At 41.8% G+C, this 21,696-nt stretch overlaps 1 protein-coding gene across 3 annotated transcripts in view; it reads left to right on the top strand.

Annotated features, from left to right (window-relative positions):
• Positions 1-21,696, top strand: part of smoc2 (SPARC related modular calcium binding 2) — a 30,957-nt gene that overhangs the window by 3,313 nt on the left and 5,948 nt on the right. For 2 of the 3 annotated variants that reach the window (XM_007579253.2, XM_007579251.2), the window contains exons 2-10: positions 6,202-6,364; positions 9,036-9,133; positions 9,257-9,356; positions 11,171-11,212; positions 11,509-11,550; positions 16,361-16,435; positions 18,029-18,103; positions 19,600-19,786; positions 21,107-21,189. In XM_007579253.2, coding sequence (XP_007579315.1) covers positions 6,202-6,364; positions 9,036-9,133; positions 9,257-9,356; positions 11,171-11,212; positions 11,509-11,550; positions 16,361-16,435; positions 18,029-18,103; positions 19,600-19,786; positions 21,107-21,189 — 865 coding nt within the window. The remainder of the gene's footprint in view (positions 1-6,201; positions 6,365-9,035; positions 9,134-9,256; positions 9,357-11,170; positions 11,213-11,508; positions 11,551-16,360; positions 16,436-18,028; positions 18,104-19,599; positions 19,787-21,106; positions 21,190-21,696) is intronic. The other variant, XM_007579254.2, reaches the window with a different exon arrangement.

Here is a 21,696-nt window from a genome sequence, read left to right as displayed (position 1 = left end):
AACAGCATTTTGAGAGGAGGTGGGATTTCATTGGCCTGATCAGGTTCAGGTACAGTGCCAAAGAAGGATTAGCAGGGAGAGGAATGTGCTCGGTCATCCCCCCTCACCGCTGGGCCGGCTGATGTGGCAGCCGCCTCCCCGGGAACATTATTTACGGTTTGCGTTAAGATGTCCAAGAGTTATTAACCTGTGAGTGAAAAGGTTGAAACCCTCTCTCTGCGGCAGCACGCTGAAGCGGAGGAATGTGGGAGGAATTGTTTCACCAAGCCAACCTTCCTCCAAAATTTACACATCCACTCACACTAAATCTGCTCAGTGAGTGGGTGTCGTGATTCCTGCTCCAAAAATGGAATCAGAGGATTTTCAGGTCATAAAGCGGTTGCCCAGGAACAGATGTGTTTATGGTGTCATTTCACATCATATCACATCCAACAGTCTGTTGGGAGAGCTGCAAGAATGAGAAGCATCCCTGTTGATTTGCGTGTTGGACTGATATCTGTGTGCAGCAGCAGACCGACATCCGACTCATTGTTTCAGTCCTGGTTTCATGTTAACGGCTGAGTAATTTGCTAATTTACTTAGTCCTTCTTTTCCAGGATTATTCATGTGACAGATTTTTTCTTCCAGGGGGAAATGGGAGTTTTCAAGGATATGTGAAAAGAAGGACACACATGAAAAAAGAAGAAAAAAAAGAAAGAAAATTTCAATATGATATGTTGTGACTTGGAAAATTATTCATTCCTCAGAAACTTTTCCACATTTTGTCACGTCACAACCACATCCTTTGGTGTATTTTGGGGGGATTTATGTGACAAACTACATCAAGATGATACATGGTTCTCAGGTTTTACCAATTAATTTGAAAAATATTCCTTTTCAACCTCAATGATTCAGTAACTTATCAAAGACACGTTTCCCAGCACTTAAAGCTAAAAATTACGAGGTTTATCTCAAACCTCAAAATTGCTAGTTCATCCTCACAACATACTTCACCCTTTCACAGAATATCAGTTGTCAAGCCTTATTGCCAGATACTCTCAATTGGATGTTGGTCTAAGCTTTGACTAGGCCATTTCAACAGATGAATATGCTTTGATTTAAACTGTTCCACTGTATGGTTAGTGTTGGACTTCTGCCTATGTCTACGGTCTTCTGCCATTAACAAGTTTTCTACAGATAAATTCAAAAAATAACAATATTATTGAAAAGTTCATTAATTTCTGTAACTCCATCAAGAAATTGAGACACATTATGTAGATTAATTGGACTAAAGTTGATGTTTTAACCCTTAAATCCTCTTAATCATGATTATTTACAGCTAACTAATGAAAATACAACATTTAAGATTAAAATGTTACTTTTAATCATCTGACAAACAAGACTCACCTGGACATATATTCTAATTTATTGAATATGACCATACTTGGATTTTCCTTTACTGAACGCCATCCATCTTCCCATGAACTCTGATTAGCTTCCCCACAGTATGATGCAGCCACTACCATGGTGTTCAGATTGATGTGCAGTGTTAGTTTTCTACCACACTTCAGATGTTCTTTACAAATGACTTTCCTTTTGCCACTTGTCCATGAATGTCCGATTGGTGGCGATGCCACCTAGTAGTTGCTCTTATGACAAATTCTGAATCCACACTTAATTTATTTAATTTATTTAGTAGAAGACTTAAAATTTTATACTTTTTCAAAGTCACAAAACTTTTACTGTCATTCAGCCGAAAGCACAAGATTCAGAGTGCTTCTCAATGGACACGTTCAAAATAAGAATAAAAACAAGATAAAAGGGAAAAAACCCTAACATACATCAATCTAATCAACCTAGTTTAAAACCCCAATCAATAACCATTTAAATTTCTCACAGCATATGAAAAAAAAACTCTCTAAAAACTTTGAAAAAAACTAAACTATCTGCTGTTTTTCTACCAACTTTACAAATGGTGTAACATATGAGGGACGTCTGTTTCAAAGCTCCATATGGGTTCAGCAGCCATTGTGCCTCCAGAACGCCTCCCACCTGTGCAAAGAGACGTTCTCTTTGTCCTCGTTCCTCCATCAACGTCTGCTCACAATAACTCTTCTTTCTTCAAACATCTTTTTCTGGTCGTTATAAAAGGCTGCTTATAGGCTGACACTTTCTTCCCTTTCCACCACACTGGAAACTAATGATTCCCCTTCCTTGCATCAATGTGGGAAACCCCTGCTAAGGCCATTTAGCACATTAGCTGCAGCTCTGGGCCAGGGCTCCCGCTGGCCCTGCAGGGCCGGAGTGTGAGGGGCTTCTTCAGGGGCTGGAAGTGGGGGGCCTCCCAGCCCACGGGGCCCTCATCGGCTCACAAAGGGCTCTCCGCTGGAGGCTTGCCTCTGCTGTACGCCATTCAGCTCCACAATACCACAGAGTCGGGGGGAGGTAATAGGATTTGATTTGTATGCCGGCTGATTTGGGAGGAAAAAAAAAATTCCCTCGCACTTTGCACGTCTCGCCGTCTTTCAGCCGTCTGTTGTTCCCTGGCCAGCCTCATCTGTTCTTTGAGCAGATGCAAACAGCATCTTCCAAGTGAGATCACACAAAGAAAGAAAAACTGAAAAGAAAGAGCAAAAAAAGAGAGAATATGAGAAGCAGCTGTCTGGAAGTAGACAAGAAAAGGATTTGGGCAGATTTGAGTCTCAATATGTGTCCTGTCTTGTATGGAGTGGTTTTCTGATGAATCAGGGTGGAAGCTTGTGCAGTGTGCAGAAACAGAGGCCATTCATCGTCGTGCTGCAGCGCACAGCAATGAGGTGAACTGGCTAGAAGGAAACATGTTGGTCAGAAACTGCAGCAGAAGGAGCTTCTCCGTACTGTTACCCTCTAAAGCTTCTTGTTCCGACTCATTCTCATGTCCTTCGCGTTGTCCCACTCCATCATGGAGGCTGTTAGCAGGAAATCTGATGGTAAATCTGGGTGGCGGATTTCATGGTTGGCTGATTTCACGGCTTGCTGTGTTTTCCCAGGCTGTGATCTCGAAGCTTTATGGTAAACCTGCAGGCGTTTTGCGCTCCGCTGTGCGTTGTATAGTGACCATTTAGCAGGATGCTGAGCTGCTGAAAGACTCAGTTAGGGTTGTCAGTCTGCTGGCTGCTGGGGGGCCTGTTGCTGCTGCGCTAAGAGCTGGAAGGCCAACGCAAGCCTTTTGGTCAAACACACACACACACACACACACACACACACACACACACACACACACACACCTACACATACACACACAGAGTGGCTACCAGTGCCTTTGCAAAAGACACCATAGAATGAACGGGAAGTGAGAGAGATGGAGAGGCTGGAGAATGAGAGGAACAGTTTGAAAAGTCATGAGAAGAGGAAACGGAGAACCATCGGGACGGAAAATGAGACTATGGATCAAATCACAGCTAGGGGACTTAGGGTGCATTCACATTAGCTTTGTTTAGTCTCCTTAATCAGACTCCAGTCTGTTTACCTACCTTTGTTTGCTGAGGTGTGAATGACAGACCAAAACAGCAAACTGTGCTCTGCCTGCAAACCTCTGGGTTTGGCTGAAATGAACTCTGGTGCAGTTTAAATACAGATGTGACGGTAGACGCTCCAAAAGCAGGAAGTGGCCTAAAGTGCAGGGGATTCTGGGTAAATGCAACCAAAAAAAAGTGCTAATCTAGCGCTAATATGAGAAATGGCTCATGTTTTCTTTTTTCTTTTTCTTTTTTTAGCAAAGAAAAAAGAGAAATCTTGCTACTTCTAAAATATAACGGCATTTAATTTTTGTTTGCATTTTGTGAGGAATAAGATTGCGCTCAGTGTCTTCTTCTGAGGTTTTGATGTTGTTTCCTTCAGTGGTTTTTGGTGCAGCGCCCCCACAGGTGAGATGAGGAACAGGTTGATCGAACAGTTTGGTTTGTTTCACTCAGTTTCTTATCTTTCCCTTTTTGATCAGTGGCTCAGAGCAAAGGATGCAAAAAACCATATTTATTGACCAGCAAAACAGGAACATATGTATTAATTATTGCTGTAAAAACAAATGAATAACATTTTTAATTTAAATTTATTTTGAAGATAATTGCATTTCTGGTGATTTATTTCTTACCATCATATATATCTTTTTGTCTTTGTATAAATTTACTCAATTTAAAGGTTGGATTTTTCTAAATTTTACTATTTAAAATTATTTTAATGCATTAAAAGACGTACGGCTTTTTCCACATTGTTACCAGAAGAAACTATATATTTCTTCTATAGCCTTTGAAACAGGACAACAGTGCAGTATTTCATATTCATATTTAAGCATCAAAGTTCAGCAGTAGTTCTCCAAATGATGAGACGTGTTTGGATGCTGGGAGATGGATCATCCAAAATCCCAGTTGGACCACCAGAATCAGCTGCTGAGTTTTTCAGCCGCTCTGACCTGTGATTTTTCACGGTTTAGATTTCTTTGTGGGAAGCCGTTAGCTTCATAGTTTAACTCTCATCATTCATCATAGATTCTACAAGCCAGAAACATCAAACTGCTCCTTCCTTTAGGTTCAGGATCTAAAAGAGACATCAGTGCACACCTGTGATATCAGAGCGCTCTGTGATGCTTTGTCTTTGTAAAACATATTTAAAGCTGATATGCATCGCCTCATAAAATGTGACTTTTTTGTGTGTTTCAGCACAAATCCCTCGTGGCTTCTCCTCCGATGTGTCTGAACGGGCCTTTCCACTCTGATCTCCCCACACAAAGATTTATGAGCTGGGCTGACAGAGTGGGCTGTGGGACCCCCCACCACTCCCACTGAGGCCCAGGGCAAATCCACCCCCCCCTACCTGCCCTCTCCCAGGTGCATGCAGCCCTGCAGCCATACCTGTCTTCATGAGAGGGGTGGGTGGGGGTTGCTGCCACCAATTCTCAGCTCTCCCTTCATTTGTAAAATGTCAGACGCTACAAATTTTCTTTTTATTGCTGATGATCCCGACCGCCCTCTTCCTGGAACAATGTCTTCTCTGATTGTGATTTCCAGTTTTTGTCTGGTTCACGCCTCGGATCGGTGACGGGAAAGACAGGGAAAGCTTTTGGGAAGTGATGGAGGAAGACTTTGAGCATTTCTCAGTACAAAAGAGGAGAAGTGTCTCAACAGGAGGAAACAGAAAGTTCCTGTCTGTATCTCTGAATGTGACTGCACCTGTGTTGGAACGGGCGTGGAGTTGGATTTTTCCACCTTACCCAGTTCATTATGCCTCCCAAAGTAAAAGCATCGCACAAAAACTGGATGAAAAGCTGAGCGATGCGTTCTGCATTCAGTCTTTTATTTATTGTAGCAGTCACAGCTTGTTGCCACCCCCCACACACACACTATCTCTGGGGGTTTCAGGCTGCTGCTGCTGCAGACACAATGGTGGCATTGACTCAGGTGATCCGACGCGTTCTGTCCTTGTTTCTCTTTTCATGGCTGAGCAGGACGTCTTTAGCAGTGAGGCCAGGTGAATACCTGTGCAGGTGTTTGCACAGACAAAGACAAGCGGATGTGTCTGTCAAGTCTTCTGCAGGACCACGAAGAAAAGTAAACCTCAGCCACATTTGTTGACTTTGCACTGATTCGTTTCTGCTTCTTTGTGTCTTAAGAAGCAAATGCTATGCTTTGTTTTCCTCTCACAAGACTGATGGACAGTTTGCACGACGTCCTCCAAGGACTTCTGTCCTGAAAGCAGCTGCACGTGCATCACAATAAATTAAAATATCATCAGTGCCTTACTTAAGTGAACTGAATAAATACAAAATGTGAAAATCATATGTTATGCACTGCACAAACACAAAATCTTACTATTTTTTTTCTATTTTCTAGTGCAAATATTTTACAAGACTAGAAATAAGACAAAGCTAACACAAGTAACTTTTCCACAAGAAATAGAAGATGGTTTTAAATTCCTTAATATTGATGAAAAAGTATTAGATCCACTTTCAGATGGGAAAAATATCTTGTGAAATAATCTGTTAGTGGAAATAGAAATTCCACTAGAAGTTCCTATTTATTGCTGGAAAGTTATTTGTAACATATTTGAACAGGACATCATCTCCTAACTGAATCCCATAAAATTCTCAGTCTTTGTTGCAAACTGTAATGATTCAGAGATCACTGCCTCCCAGAAGAAAACCGCTTGTCCAATGTTTCCTGCTTATAAGCTCCTTTGTTACTTTTGCAGTTTCTGCGGGTGGATCAGGATAAGGAATGCAACATGGAATGCACCGGAGCGCCTCGGAAGCCCCTGTGTGCCTCTGACGGCCGGACCTTCACATCTCGCTGCGAGTTCCTCCGAGCCAAGTGCCGTGACCCCCAGCTGGAGGTCAGCCGAGGGCCGTGCAAAGGTCAGGTCACGAGTCACGCTTCAGCACTGCCTGGGAGGGCGGGGGGGTCTGGAAGGTTTGCGTTAGAAGCCACTTCAGTATAATTAAATCTTTGAGATGGAGGAGCACACAGAAAAATAAAAGGGTGGGGAGTGGGGGGCTGTCTGAATGGATCCAAGGGTTTAAGTTTTGTTTCCTAATACAATAAACATAAAATGATTTGATTTATTTGAAACTTATTTACTGGTTTGAATGATTTCAGCTCTGTCATAGTCTGCCAAGACTCACTGGTCAAAGTGATGTTAAGCTCTGTGCTTCATTCCCCTCAAACCTTTCAGTGTTTTGTCATGTGACAACCACAAACTTTAGTTTATTTACTGGAATAAACCAACACTGAGGCTGTGTTCGAGTCGAATGCAACCCAAATCGGATTATTTTGCCCATATGTGACCCATGTACTTTACTTTCATTGCTTTCTGAATGACCCGATTCTGATCTTTTAACCCCCAAAATATCTGATTTATCCCACTTCTATATGTGGAACTAATTCGGATCCGTATCTGATTGCAGTCTGCACGGTCATGATGTGTTTAATCAAAAGTTTGGATCACTGATGTGAGATGTGTGTCATAATTCTGCACCAGAAGAAGCCAGAAGCAGAAAATCAGGAAGTTAAAAATGGCTGAAAATTATAATTATGAACTCATACAAGAAGTCAGTGAAGCATCACATCACAGTCCCACCACTCTTAGCTCTGACATCCAAACAGACTTCTCTGCAGAAGCTGCAGTCAATGCTCCACAAAAGGTCATTGCTCTTAGCTGTGCTTTCTTTTTGCTAGCCATTATCTTGTGATGATACACTTCACTGCTGAATAAAGTTTAGTATCGATCCACAGATGGAGAAGTGATAATAGATCACTTCTACAGAAGTGATAATAGATCACTTCTGTAGAAGTGATCTATTATCACTTCTCCAGAAGACTGAAGGGGTGTCTAGAAATCACAGACTCAGGAAAGCTGAATATAAATGTGAACAAACACAAGATTTTTAGTAAAACAACAATTTAAAACCAGGTAGTATTTTGTTCCGTGAAAAAATATGAGAAACTTGAGAATTTAACACACTTATTAGTGAGGGATGAAAAGCCAGAGAGCGTCAAGCAGCTCATAGACTCGTTGGAAGGAGGAAGGCGACGCTTCGCCCCCCACCCCTCCACCCTCTCACCAGCTTCATATACCAGTTCATCGCTCTACAGACTGGAGACAATGCCCCTTTCTTATCATGCTAGAACACTAATGCAGAGAATGCAAGTGAAAAGATTTGCTTTAAAAAAGTGTGGTACCATGTGGTACCCACCATGGGTACAAAACCGCTCAACGATTTTGTACCCATGGTGGGTTTCCATGGCAGTCTTTCTGAGCAGACATCTGGACGTAGCTGACAGTGACACTACGCAAAATAGGGGCTTCCAACTAGGAAGCTGAAAAGACAAGAGTCCATGAAATTGGTTATGCATGCATCAGTAGCATTACCTCCCTCATCTCTCCCCCTGCCTCTGGACTGAAAGGCCCGGCGACAGAGAACGGGTCGGCTGCAGAAATAAACCAGAGGGCCGGTCTGCTTTGAAAGCATAGGGATGGTATTGTGTTCAAGGATGGTGAGAGTGGCACCACATTTGTTTCCTATCACCGCGCTCAGACGATGCAAGTGTCCCGTCATTTTTTCCAGACATTTTCGCCTCGGAGGACGACGGATTTTTAGATTTTCCACTGCAGCTAACTTTAGAGCTCCTGAGCTCACTGCGCTCCCTCCATCCGGAACATCCTGCATCTCCCATCGGTGTCGCTGAAACACGTGGCCACCCTCCAGACGGAGAAACACCAGCACCAGCAAGTGTCTAGTGGACGCTCAAATGTGTGCCAGCAACTTTCACCCTGCTGACCCGAGTGGTGAATGTTTTCTAACTTACTGTGAGTCATTGTTTAATGAGATTTGAAGCTGTCAGCCAGAGAGGCACTGCTTGGCAGGCTGCTGATGTGTCACAACAAGTTACCATCAAACTCATCGCTGCTCCACATTTTCCTGAGTGTTTGCACAGCTGGTGCTGTTGGCCAGGTAAGCTGAGGCACCTGAGGAATGACAGGATGAGCCTCAGCCCCGACTGCAACATGTGAAAACTCAAGGTGTGCACAGGTGAAAAGTTCCCGACCCGCATTTTCTACTGAAGACCGCTGTAATCCAGATGGTTGAACTTTAAGGCGATAGTAATGCAGACGTTAAAGGACGGGTTTGGTTTTCCTCGTGCATCAGCCCTTTTTTTAGGGTGGCTGGAATATTTGGCTGGATCAAAAAGAGCTGCTTCCCCTGGTAATGGCTTTACCACCAGGTTTTCCGGACTCATTCCCAATAAGACTCGTGTTCCTGCTTCAGCTCCCAGCCGCACAAACATCTGCAGCTTCCGAAATGTCTTGAACCACTTCCCCCTCCTGTGTCTCCTCCCTCCCCTGATGTTGTTTCTGTTTTTCTTTCATGATCTCCAAGATTCAGCATCTCCCTCTGACTCTTTAAGTATGTTGGTTTCATAGTTGTGGAGTATTTGAAAAAAAAAAAAAAAAAAAAAGCTACGCTGTGGGCTGAATTATGGCCGTCTCTGATGTTTAGTGACTGTTGTGATTTGCGTTCTCCTCAGAAACATCCAGATGTGTTGCAGAGAAGAAGTACACAGAGCAACAAGCCAAGAAGCAGGCCTTTGTTCCCGTATGCAACCCTGACGGCACTTACAGCGAGGTAATGAGCTACATTGCATAAATTAAGCTTAAATTCCTAATTAAAGCCAAAACATTTACCCAGAGAAGCCATTTGTTGTTTGGACTTTGCCAGAGAGTAACACTTGAAAGCATACTGTTATAGGTTCAGTGCCACAGCTACACCGGATACTGCTGGTGCGTCACGCCCAATGGGCGACCAATCAGTGGGTCTTCTGTCGTCAATAAAAAACCCCGATGCCAAGGTGGGTAAACTCTGAATTTAATACTTTAAGGAATCTTATCATCCTCAAACCCAGACCTGGAGGAGCAGTGTCCTGCAACTTTTAGATGTATCTTAGTCAAACAACAAGGTCATCAGCAGGACTCTGGAGATCTGGACCGTTTACTGGACCGTTTTTTTTTTTAAACTCTTTCTCACATGCTGTTTTTATTTTAATTATGTAAAGCTCTTTGAAATGCCTTGCTGCTGAAATGTGCTATACAAATAAAATTTGATTGACTGATTGATTACTGAGGAGCCTGATTCAGGCGCGTTGGACCAGGACCTTTAGACTCATCTAAAAGTTGCAGGACATGGTCATTGAACACTGGCTTCGAGTCCAATCAAAGTTTTTTAAACATCTTGAATCTTTTCTTCATTGTCACGCTACAACCACAAACTTCAATGTGTGTTTTTTTACAGACTGTGAGATATAAAGTTTTTTGAAGCACTGGTGTCATTTATTTAAAAGTAATTGGACAGAAAATAAGGAGGATAGAGGAGGGGGGGGCATGTAGCAAATGGCCCGCGTCGAGGACTTCAACCTCTGCACATGGCGTTCTACCAGCTGAACTACACAGGATATAAATTTTATATCCCAATATGTACTGGATTCAGTGTCTGGACTTTGACTGGACCATTCTAACACATGGAGGTATTTTTCTGTAGACTCTAACAGGATTTCCGCTTTATTCTGGCCCTGACTGTGGCTCAGTGAGAGGAGAGCTTATCTTGCAGTCTCCAGCTTACGGTACGGGTTTGATTCCTGTCACACATTGTCATGCCCCAGAGGAAGGCACTTAACCCCAAGTGGCCTGTGATTAGAAAAGTGAATCTAAATTCAGTCCATTTAACATCTAGTTCCAACCACATTTCTATAAACTTTGATCAGGCTTCCTGTCTCTGGTAAACAAAGGTATTCCCACAGCATGATGGTGCCACCACCCTTTGTCGCCATGCACATGCCTGCTGTGTTCGCTGCATGGATTGTGGCAAACTCCACTGTGGGACATTTTTGCTGCACTTTTTCAACATATTTCTAGAGTGTTTGACTTGTAGTTGTCATGGCAACAGATCCTCCGGCCTGAGTTGTGGATCTTTGCTTCTCTTCCTTTGCTACCTTGGGCCTCTTGGCTGCTTTTGCAATGATTACTTTTATTGCTCGCCCTGTCTGGGTAGATGGACCTCTGTGTGTTGCCAGGTTGATCCATCCTCTCTCCATGTTCAGATGATGGATTGAACTCTGAAGCCATTTTGTTTTAAAACTCTGCTTTAAACTTCTCCACAACTTTCTCTCTGACCTGTCGGCCATGTTCCTTGGTCGTCATGATTCTATTCTTCATTTTATGATGATATATGAATCCCTAACAGTATTGCATTTTAAGTTTCTAAAGAGAGGACAAAGGGATCTAGTTGTAGGCTCAACCCAGGAAAATTGCTCAACTCTCCAGGCTGCGGTCTAAACAAGCCGGGTAGAAAATCCATGATGCAAAGTTAAGCAACAGAGTTTGTACTGTAAGGAATGTCAGAGTTGGAGGACAGTCCCTGCCACACAACCCCCTAAATAATACCACATGTCCTGTCTGCACATCCCTGTGACCGCCTGGGAGGCTGTCGGTGTCTCACTAGTCAGAGGGCCTCAACCCAGCAGCAGCTGGTGCAATGCAACTTCCAAATCTACATTAAGCATAGTGGTTCCATCAGCTACAAAAGGGTCCAGATGGGGCCCAGTGGTAATGTTGGAGTGGTGCACCAAGACAGTCTACCTCTGTTCTGAATACATCTGTTGGTTTTTAGGTTCCAAACAGGACCGAGCGGCTCCTGTAGAACCGAGACCAGGTGAGGAGATTATAGAAACACACTGACTCCTCAGAAATGCATGTTCATTCTGACGTTGTTGGTGTCGTCTGTTGTAGTGACAGCATGATTTCATATTTGATTGTGAAGTTAATGTTAGCAATGTTTGGCAGTAGAAGCTAAACAGCCAATAGAAAGGAAGCAGGACTGAATGATTACCTGCAGCCAGTTGGATCAGCTTAACAAATGAAAATATAATGTCTTAAAATCCTCAGAATCCACTATTTAAAATAAAAGCAGCTCAGGTTTTTTGTAATTGTGACTCCATTGTTTTTTAGGTTCAAAACAAGACAGAGGAACCTTCATAGATCCAAAACCAGGTGAGAAAAATGAACTAACCAAGACGGTTTAGCCTTTCTCCCATGATATAAACTATTGGTGTGATTATTTGACAGCAGGCAGCTTTCATTGTCATACATACTAGATCTTTGCAACATTTACTATTTAATTTCATCCAGGTTTGTCGCTCATAATACCTACATTAAGTTTCATGTGCCAAGTCAAGAAATGTGTAATAAAAACACAGTCAAAAGGTTGGATGAACATGGACATCAGAGCATAACACGATGACTACCCAAGAAAAAAGCCTCCATGTTGATTGGGTTATTATAAGACAATTATTTATATATACAATTATCCATTTAGGAGCAGCAGACAAGGAGGAATGTCTGAAAAGCATCTACCCTGAGATATAACCCACCAGTACTATACCCAGTGTTTTAAAAGTCCAGGCCATCTGAAATTAATGGCTGCTTGTGACAAAAACTATAACATCAATAAGGTCGACCTGGGAAGTTCTGCTCCGATTCTCACCAGTATTTTTACTCCAACAACAGAATACTTTATATATTAGCGAGCTGAGAAAAAGTCCTGAGTGTTTACCAGAAATACTGTAAAGCAGTTGTTCAATATTACATCATTCAAATGCCATAAGACCTGCTACTGTGGAAGCTAATGCTACACATTTGTAGTGTTTGTATCAGTCAAACTCTTGAAATACAATCTGTTGTTTGTTTTACTCAAACACTGAGAAAAAAGTAATCATTATCATAGCTGATTTGTGCATAAACACCCAGGACAAACATTAGGTTTGTTCTCGTAGCTGTGGAATAAACCATGTAGTCTCCTCACTTGTTCTTTCCAAAAGTCTTCGTTTTCTCAAACTTCATTTACTGCACCAGTGTGGGGGACCTTTGGGGGAAGTAAAAGTCGTCATTTCATCCTTTTCTGCTCACACAATAAACATTCACACATATTCCAATTACAAAAGCCTTTGTTTTACAGAAAACAATACATTTTCTGTGTAGAACAATAGCAGTGACGTTCTTTGGTTCCTAGCCAGACGTCATCATCCATATGTGGTCATAAGATAGGATCGAATTAAATACTTAATTGTCCATTTGGATAAAGTAGAATATTTCCTTCAGCATCTAGCAAGAAAAGACCATATAAACATGTTCTAAAATGAACAAAGTTCATAGCTAAAACAAATAACCACACATTTTGAGTTGTATTTTTATGATTTCTTCATGATTTATTACTTAAAGATTTCTAAGCTCCAAGCTGTACAATTGGTCAAAATCTAAATTTATTCTCATTCTGTACTTGAAAATCTTTAGCATGACTAATTTATGTTTTTTTTTTTATCCACTGATATACCCCACAGAAATCACATGGAGAAGATTTGTATTAAATCTGTTATTTTCTTGGTTTGATTTCGTTTCCAGGAGAGAATTTGTGGTTTACTGTAACAGACCAAAAGCAGTTTAACCTGCTATCTTCACCAGGCAATAAAATCAGAAAGCATTACCTCATGAGCCTCTTGTTTAACATTTTTTACTCTTCAACTTGGTTCTTTTTCAGCCGAAGCCTCAAGAGACACAAGGAAACATCCACCGATTAAACTCCAGCCTAATTCCACTCTGTCTCTCATTAAACCTCTGCCTTTTTCCAGATAAACAACCACTATGATTTCCTTTGTTTCAGCACCAGAAATTGTTAAATCTGCTCAACTTGTTTAGCTGATGTGATTTGAAGTTTTCCCAAAGAGCTTGATTTGGGTTTGGTTGGATAGATTCCTGATGTGATAGCGTGTACGGGCAATCATTTGTGTTATTCATGCCAACGTGACTGTGTGCTTTCCCTCCGTTACAGTGTCCATCTTAGCCAGGTCGTTACACATACATCAAGTGAGGAGGAGTGTGGGAAGGAGGGTGCGGGAGGGACAGGGACAGGCTGTGGTTCAGTCTGAACTGGTTGGATAAACAGCGTGGTGAAAAGAAGAATAAACTGTAGGTTTGTGGTGTGCCAGCACTGAAAATAGCTGTGATTGCATCAATATTTTGATTTAAAAGAACCCCATCAGAACCCAAAGCGCTTCACAACACCCAGTGACTTGCAAAATGATTCACTGCCCTTCATGTTTTCCACATTCTGTCATGTTACGACCGCAAACTTCAGTGTATTTTACCAGAACTGTATGTGACTGTACATGTATGAACACAACGTAGCTCAGAATTGTGAGGTGAATTTCTATTCACCCCACTTCTAGGCTAATAACCCAAAATTAAATCTAGGGTAACCAATTGCTTTCAGAACTCACCCAATTAGAGTTATATTATGTTGTGTTGATAGACCAACACAAAGTGGTGCATAAAAGTGGAATAATGGTTGCTTTCAATTTTTTTTTTTTTTTACAGATTTTTAAAATCTGGGATGCAGTTTTTTTCAGCCCACTTTAACTCTGATACCCATAAATAAAACACTATAAAATCAAATTCCCCTCAGACATAAATAGAGCCACCTAATTAGTAAGTAGAGTCCATCTGTAAGTCATTTAATTTCAGCTTAAATCCAGCTTTTCTTCAAAGGCCACACATCTTTCTCAAGCCTTCGGCTCTAACGGTCGTGTGGAACCAGAACCTTTTCATCTACTTGACTGGGTTCTGTGCTGAGTCGGCTGAAAACGCTACAACAGAAGAACATCTGTCACTGACTCCTTTACAGTAATCCAACTGAATATTTGTATGGACAATGAACAGAAAGTTCAGCTTACATAGTTTCCATGTCCTCCATTGTTTTTATATTGTCATGTATAGATCATGTTGCACTACTTCTTGGTTCTGGGTCCACACGACTTTTGAAAACCACGTCGACTGGAGTTCAGTTGTTATGGAAAACCATTTGGACCAAGCAGAACCATGATGCTGAAGGAAAAGAGCTTTTACAGAGCTCTGTTCCAGCCAACATTTGAGCATGGAAAGAGGATGGCAAAACTGCAAACCTACCTAAAGCTGGAGTCCCACATAGAGCAGCAGGTCAACGGGCGGCTAACCTACTAATAAGACAATAACCTTACAGTCAGAGCTACAATGCAAAGGTTTAGGCTACATTTATAAGACCGCTGCCTAGAAACGTTCAGTAATTTCAGATGTTGATCAGGGAAAAGTTCCATGTTTATAGAAACCTTGAATCTGCTGTAGTTTTCATGCCAGGCCTCTAGACGGCGCTGTGATTTTAGCATGACGTCAACATCCACTTCAGAGCTTCAGCTTCCACCTCACCAGCTTCTAGCTCATTTAGAAAACGGCAACGCTTCTCCGCTTCTGATGAACAAAGTGTTCATGTTCTCCACATCATAAACCGACCAGGTGAAGTAGTTCAGCTTAGTGCTGTTGTTCTCCGCTGCGGGAGTGTTTCCAAAAAGTTCTCCTCCAAAACCTGCTTTCATGAAGAGACGCCATGCATTGGAGTAAACCTGCAGCTGAATCACAACAAAAATGTGTAAATAGGGCGATAGATCAGAGCAAAAATAATTAAAATAACGGCAGAATCCTAAATCTGAGAATCTTGGAGACAGTTGAGGATTCCTGTTCACTGCTTGAGTTTTTTTTAAAGAACTGGCATAGATTTACCCCGTATTTATTAGCCAAGCTGGTCATGCCAAAAGACTTGCAGCTGTAACTGTGACGACAGGTGGTTCTGTAAACTATTTACCCAACGGGACTGAATCCAACTGCAGAGTTTTATTTGTTACATATTCTGAATAAGGTTTATCGTTTTTCTCATTACTGCCTAATTATGCTCCACTTTTTGTTGATTTATTACATAATTTCTTTTAATAAAATGGTAAAACTCAGTGGTTTTCATTTAGCACCGTGTGACAAACTTCAAGATGCTTTAACATTTCTGCAATGCAGCAGTTTAAAGAACATAAGGCTTTAAACACCAAGCGCCTTGCTTTAAGCACAATTTAGTTGCTTGATTTGAATCATTTTTTTTCACATTCTGGAGTCATATGCAGCTGACGACTGACAAACGGCAGTAAAACTAATGCCTTATGACCACAAATAGCATGGGGGTTTCCTGGCAGATGCTAAGAGAGGTGTTACAGTCATGTAAAAGGCCACAAAGTAAAGATCCGTTATTAGTGGTTTACTGTAAATCCAACTCATAAATATGCCTTTGAAATTGAGTGGGATAATAGCCTGTCTGACTCAGTCACACTAACTGATTGCATTTCAACACAGTGAACAGGCATGAGAAGATGAATGGCTGGCAGAACAACCTTGCCTTTAAAGTAAATTCTTGATTTTCGGTTGAAATTCATTGTTGAAGAAAGTTTTTATTCCCATTAAGCTCCTGGTTGTGGAGCCACATGTTAGTGAAGCAGTTTGTGAAACACCTCAGTGTTGCAGAGAGTGACCCAGCCTGAGGTTAACCACACCGACTGTCATGGTCTTCACCCCGAGCCTCCCTCCCTGCCTCTCTCCCACCACAGAACAAACAAACAAAAACCAAACACATATACTCAGATTTCCCTCTGGTAACTGGTTCACCTCACACTTGCCAGCTGCAGTTTTCACCTATAAATTTTCCCACCTCTCCACAGCTTTTTTATCCACACGAAAAGATGGAAAAAAAGTAGGAATGACTGGTTCCAGTTCTCCTCATCTGTAATGGATCTCTGTTTTACCCTTTTTGGCATTACAGGTCAACTCTTTCACACATCCAGCGTGTTTCCATTCTGTTCTTCTCTTCACTCTTTCCCCCTTCATCTTTCCTGTCCGGGCAACGTGCAAAATCACATTGTAATGTGTTGTCTGACCTTGTTAATATTTGTAATTGTAGTCTCTTTGCAAATATTCTCCATTCTAAATGCAGAGCCTATCCCAGTGGAGCCACCATCTCCTCCAGAGGAAGAAGGTAAGCTGCTCTTCATCAATAAAGTCTTACAGTTGTTGTGGGGATGCTGAGGGAAGAGGAGTTCAGGATGACAACAGAAGCAGGAGAAAAGATGGCAGAAAGAGAGTCCATGATTAGACTACATACAGGAAACATGTTATCTGCACACTAAAGTCTGTAAACTTTATATCTCTTTACGGGAGTTTAAAATAACTTTGTTTCTCTAAATATGTCATAAGAAAACTATGTGTCTCTATGGATGCTAATCTTCAGGATGAACAACCCCCGAATGGAAAGGACCAACCTTCAGCCACGTGTCTCTGCAACAGAGACGCTTTCTCTGAATCTGACAAAGTTTGTTTTCACGAAGTTTAATCTCAAACTAAACACAGACTATAACACAAAACAAATCTAATCTCAACTTCCACGTTTCACACACTCATTCTGCTCCCAAATGAAACCAGTTACAACATTTTAACGTGGAGCTAAGGATTAAGGTGCTGCTTGAGAAGAGAGCAAGAGTTTTTTAAAACAGACATCTTTTCAGCTGACTTGTGCCGTATGCTGGATTTGGACTATTTACATTCAAGGCAACATTTTAAATTTGACTAGGAACACTAAGATCACCTGATCCAGGGCTGCCTTGTGATGAATTACTGCACTTATTTTGGAGAAAAGCATCACTGATGCAGTCGCATGAAAAATGATCCAATGATCCAGAATTTAGTCCATAAATCACAACTTTCTTGTAACATAAGCTTTGAAATGTAAACATCTTTCTCCTAAAATGTTGGTTTCATGGTTCTGCCAAGTCTTCCTCCCACTCTGATGATCCATGACTGGACCAAGACTCTGGGTCTGAACTCATTTTAAGAAGCTCCTTGTCTCGTTATCATTAGCTACCATCTCCTCCTTTTGCCAGGCTTTTGACCAGGGGAGATCACACATTTCTGCCTCCAGACCTTGTCTTACTCTTTGTACATTCCTGGTTGTCACTGACTTCTGACTTCTTCTTTTTCTTGCCATGCTTTTATTTCTGTCATGAATATCTGCAATGTTAGCTTGTCATAGTTTGTTGGCCTGAGCTGCGATAACCCTGCGTCTGCTGGATACCATGAAGCCGCCCTTATCCAGTCTGAATGAGATTCCAGTGGCCTTGATGTGTTCTAGTGAGGTAGATCAGTGAGTCAGTGTTTCAATCTTGAGGCCATTCATGTAAAGGAGATACTTGATGATGGCTCCACTTCTTATCTGGTATTTTTTGTAACTTTTTGTGATGATCTGGCTGAGGAAAGTCACGTCAAAGCACAACTTCAGCAGAGTGAAATCATTAGCTTAATATAAACCTTTGAAACTCAACCTTTACAACTTTTAGTTTCCTGTTTTACCATTCCAGCCAATCCAGTATCCATCGCCTCAGTTTCTGGTGGTTAATTATGCAAAGATTATTAGAACCTCAATGAACTTTTATCAACAGCAGCCACATGTAGCTTACTTTGTCCTCTCCTGAAGTCTGTGTTTCATAGCATGTAGCTTGTTGAACTACCTGTGTTTTCTCAGATAATGTGTGTTTTGGACTCTTGTTAACAATGCTGTGTTGATGATTTCTTGCAGATGTCACTTCCCCGTACCCTGACCTGTGGTCGGTGCACCTAAACAGCAACCGGCAGAACAGATCCAGAGCATCACGTGAGTTTCTTTAATGTTGAACTTTGAGATGTCTTCAGATCTCAGCAGAAAATCCATGTTGAGTTTGTCTGACGTGTGTAAGCAATCACAGTTTGAGGCTGTTCCTGTCTTTTAAGGACAGATGGTGGGTTGTGAAACCAATAGATCTTGGTGTTGAAGTGCATCGGGCTTTGAGGATCCGTTTCACTGTGGTTTCTTGTATTGCTTCAAACCTGTAATTATCACCACATGGCACAAACACAGGATCTCCAGCTCTTCTCTTTTTACGCACGTGTGTGTTTATCTTTATACCCCCTCCATGCTCATGGGGGAAATGTGTTGGTTTCTGTATTTTAGATTGGCCCATAGATGAGAACCTTCTGTGTATGTGTGGGTCTGTGAGTGAATCCCATTATCATAATTTACAGCCAATAATAAGCCTGAGAAATGCTGCATTGGTGGTTTTGATTACCATACGCTCTTTGGAGTATTGGGGTGAAAAAAACGCCCCAACCCCAACAAAGTGAGCCCATAAAGAGGCACTGGAGTGAAGAGAGTTAGTTTAGAAAGTGCAGAGGTATTTCATTTGGTCTCTTTTGTGTAGCTGAAGATACTCTGTGTAAATAAACAAAGAAAAAGAATATCCATAATCCCACAGCGGCTTCAGAGCCTTGAGGCGCGCACCAAAGAGAGCGAGAGCTTGGCAATAAAAGCTCGTATACTAAAACGTCCTCCTTTCTTTCCTGACTCCAGTGCTCTTATCTCCCTTGGAGAGCTGCATGAAAGCATGCTGCACTCTCTGTGAAATACAGTTTCTCTCCCATCCAGCATTTTCTTTGTAACAAAAGACAAGATCATGAAAAATTGTGTTATTAATGGAAATTTGGTAATGATCACTCTGCTTTCTTTCTCTCTCTCTCTCTCTCACACACACACACACACACACACACACACACACACACACACACACACACACACACAGTTACAAAGGGCATAAGGAGTGTCCAAATATTTACTTAACTTGGGGCAAAGGGAGCTGTACTTAGTCATTAGCCTGTACACACACACACACACACAGTTACAAAGGGCATAAGGAGTGTCCAAATATTTACTTAACTTGGGGCAAAGGGAGCTGTACTTAGTCATTAGCCTGTTAATGTCCATAAACAGTGCAATGAGGGGCTGATATAGCCGTCGACTCACAATGTCTCCAAAGACTCATCCTCAGCAAGTATCTCAAATATAACAAGTGTGCTGAGAGGACAGCTGCTTTTATTTTGCAAATGAATGAAAATAAATCAGAACCATTGCATGTGACAGAAATCCAGCACGGTTTGCCAGATCTGATTGAGCTCTTCTTAATATAAACACATCATTCTGTTTATGCAGAGTGTGCGTAGGAAGGTTTTCTGAAAAGTCCTGCCACTTGGACCACCTAAGTTAAAATTGACGGTTTTGTACAGAGCTTAGTAAGGAAGCATTAGATGATCTGTGTGTGACCTCTGAACTCTGTCCAGCTTCATCATGTGACCAGGAGCAGCAGTCGGCCCTGGAGGAGAGGAGGCAGCGGAATAATGACGCCGTGTTTGTGCCGGACTGCGCCCAAGGCGGCTTTTATAAACCTGTCCAATGCCACCCCTCCACCGGATACTGTTGGTGCGTGCTTGTGGATACTGGACGGCCAATACCAGGAACTTCAACCAGGTGGGCCACCAGTACCATAAGTTAAGGAGAAATGTGATTTATCCATGTTTGGAGGGGACACGTACCTACTTTAACTAGAGAGCCTGCATTCAGTGCTTTGTGAACACTATTAACTGAAGTAAACGTCCCAGTTCCCACTCTTCTGGAGGGAGACTAAAGATTTTCCTCTATTTCTTTGTGAAACATTCCTAGAACTTTTATGGAAGTTATTTTACTGGAGTGCTGATTAAATTGACCTTGTACTTTTATGGAATATTTATGAAACTTACCAAGTACTTTTAAGGAACTTTCCCAGAATTCTCATGGAACTTTTATGAACCTTACTCAGTACTTTCCTGGATCTTTTATGGAATTTACTAAGTTGCTTTCAAGGATCTTTTCTAGAACTTTCCTGAAAAGTTTATGAATTTAACTGGGTACTTTCATGAAACCTTCCTGGAACATTCATGAAACTTAGGAATGGTAAAGAAAGTTTAAATGAATGTTTGTGAAACTTACCTGGTACTTTCTTGAAGTTTTTATGAATGTTTTATGAGACTTACCAAGTACCTTCATGGAAGTAAGAAAGTTTCAGGTACTTTCATGAAACTTGCCTGGAATGTTTATAAAACTTATTAACTTTCATTGAACATTTCTGAAACATTCCAGGTGCTTTCAATGAAATTTCCTGGAGTGTTTCTGAAACTTCAGATTCTTTCCTGTAACTTTTATGGAACCTTTTGGTACCAGGCCAGTACCATGATGGGTCCATGAAACGACCCGCTAAACTTACACATCTGACCTTGACATGCTGACAGACATCTGTGTTGCTGATACCCGAGATGGACTCAGTGGACTGGATAACAGCAGGTCAAAGGTCAGGCAAGCTGGCAGTTGAGGACCAGCTACATTCTTATTAAGCTACATTGCAAGGTATCACATTAACAGGACTCCAGGCAGAGTGCCAGCCAGCACATTAGGGCACATATGGAAGTGAGGTTTTTCCGCCTTGTCACTGGTCAGCTTTCTGACCCCATCAAACAGCAGCTAGAAGGACAACACTATCTGTCAGGGAGGCTGTGGAGGCATCCTTGTGTCCCACGCTCCCTGGCTGCCTCTCTTTTTCTAACACCATCCCTCCCCTTTCTGTCCTCATTCCGCTTCCAACTCCTTCCCCTCTTTTTGGATGAGTTTCACAGCCCCTGGTTCACCACAGAATGATCATTTGGATCCCTAAGATTTAACTGACCGGGGTCACTGGAACACAGGATTCTTCTGATTTTACGATGAGGGCTTCGCTGTTGTAAACAGTCCCTTGACTTAATTCACATTTTTTTACAGGTACGAACAGCCAAAGTGTGACGGTAATGCCAGAGCCCATCCAACTAAACCAAAGGACCATTATAAAAGCAGACATCTCCAAGGTATTTCTCCAGTTACTGGAATTTGTCTTTATTTTTCCTCTTCCTTCAGACCACATGGGGATTTTTTTAACCACTTGGCCTCAAACTTCTGCCAAGCTCCCAATGCTTTGATAACAATGTGTGTGTGTGTGTGTGTGTGTGTTTGTGCCTGTTAGTGTGTGTAGACATCATTAGCACTGATGGTCAAGGAAAAGCTTGATAAAGAGCAGAGGATTACCAGATAGCACCCTTCACTGGTCAATAAGCAGGCAGACAGAGACGGATTGGGGGGAGGATTAATCTTCAACTGACACTGGAGATGAAGGACAGCGAATGAAGGCAGTGAGGAGGAACAGCAGGGAGGTGAGCTGCAGATAATGGATAATAGGATGCCAGAGACAGGTGGTGATACTGACTGATAGCAATGCAGATAGCTAAATTAAAAGCAGAAGATCGGTTTGGGGTAATGTTCATATCTTTGTTTTAATTACATAAAACTGCTTAAAGGGGAACATTTGCAGGATAAAA

This window comes from Poecilia formosa, unplaced genomic scaffold, assembly GCF_000485575.1.
Source record: "Poecilia formosa unplaced genomic scaffold, Poecilia_formosa-5.1.2 Scaffold513, whole genome shotgun sequence".
Lineage (NCBI taxonomy): Eukaryota > Metazoa > Chordata > Actinopteri > Cyprinodontiformes > Poeciliidae > Poecilia > Poecilia formosa.
Note: the sequence above shows the minus strand (reverse complement) of the source record. Positions and strands in the feature narration are given on the sequence as shown.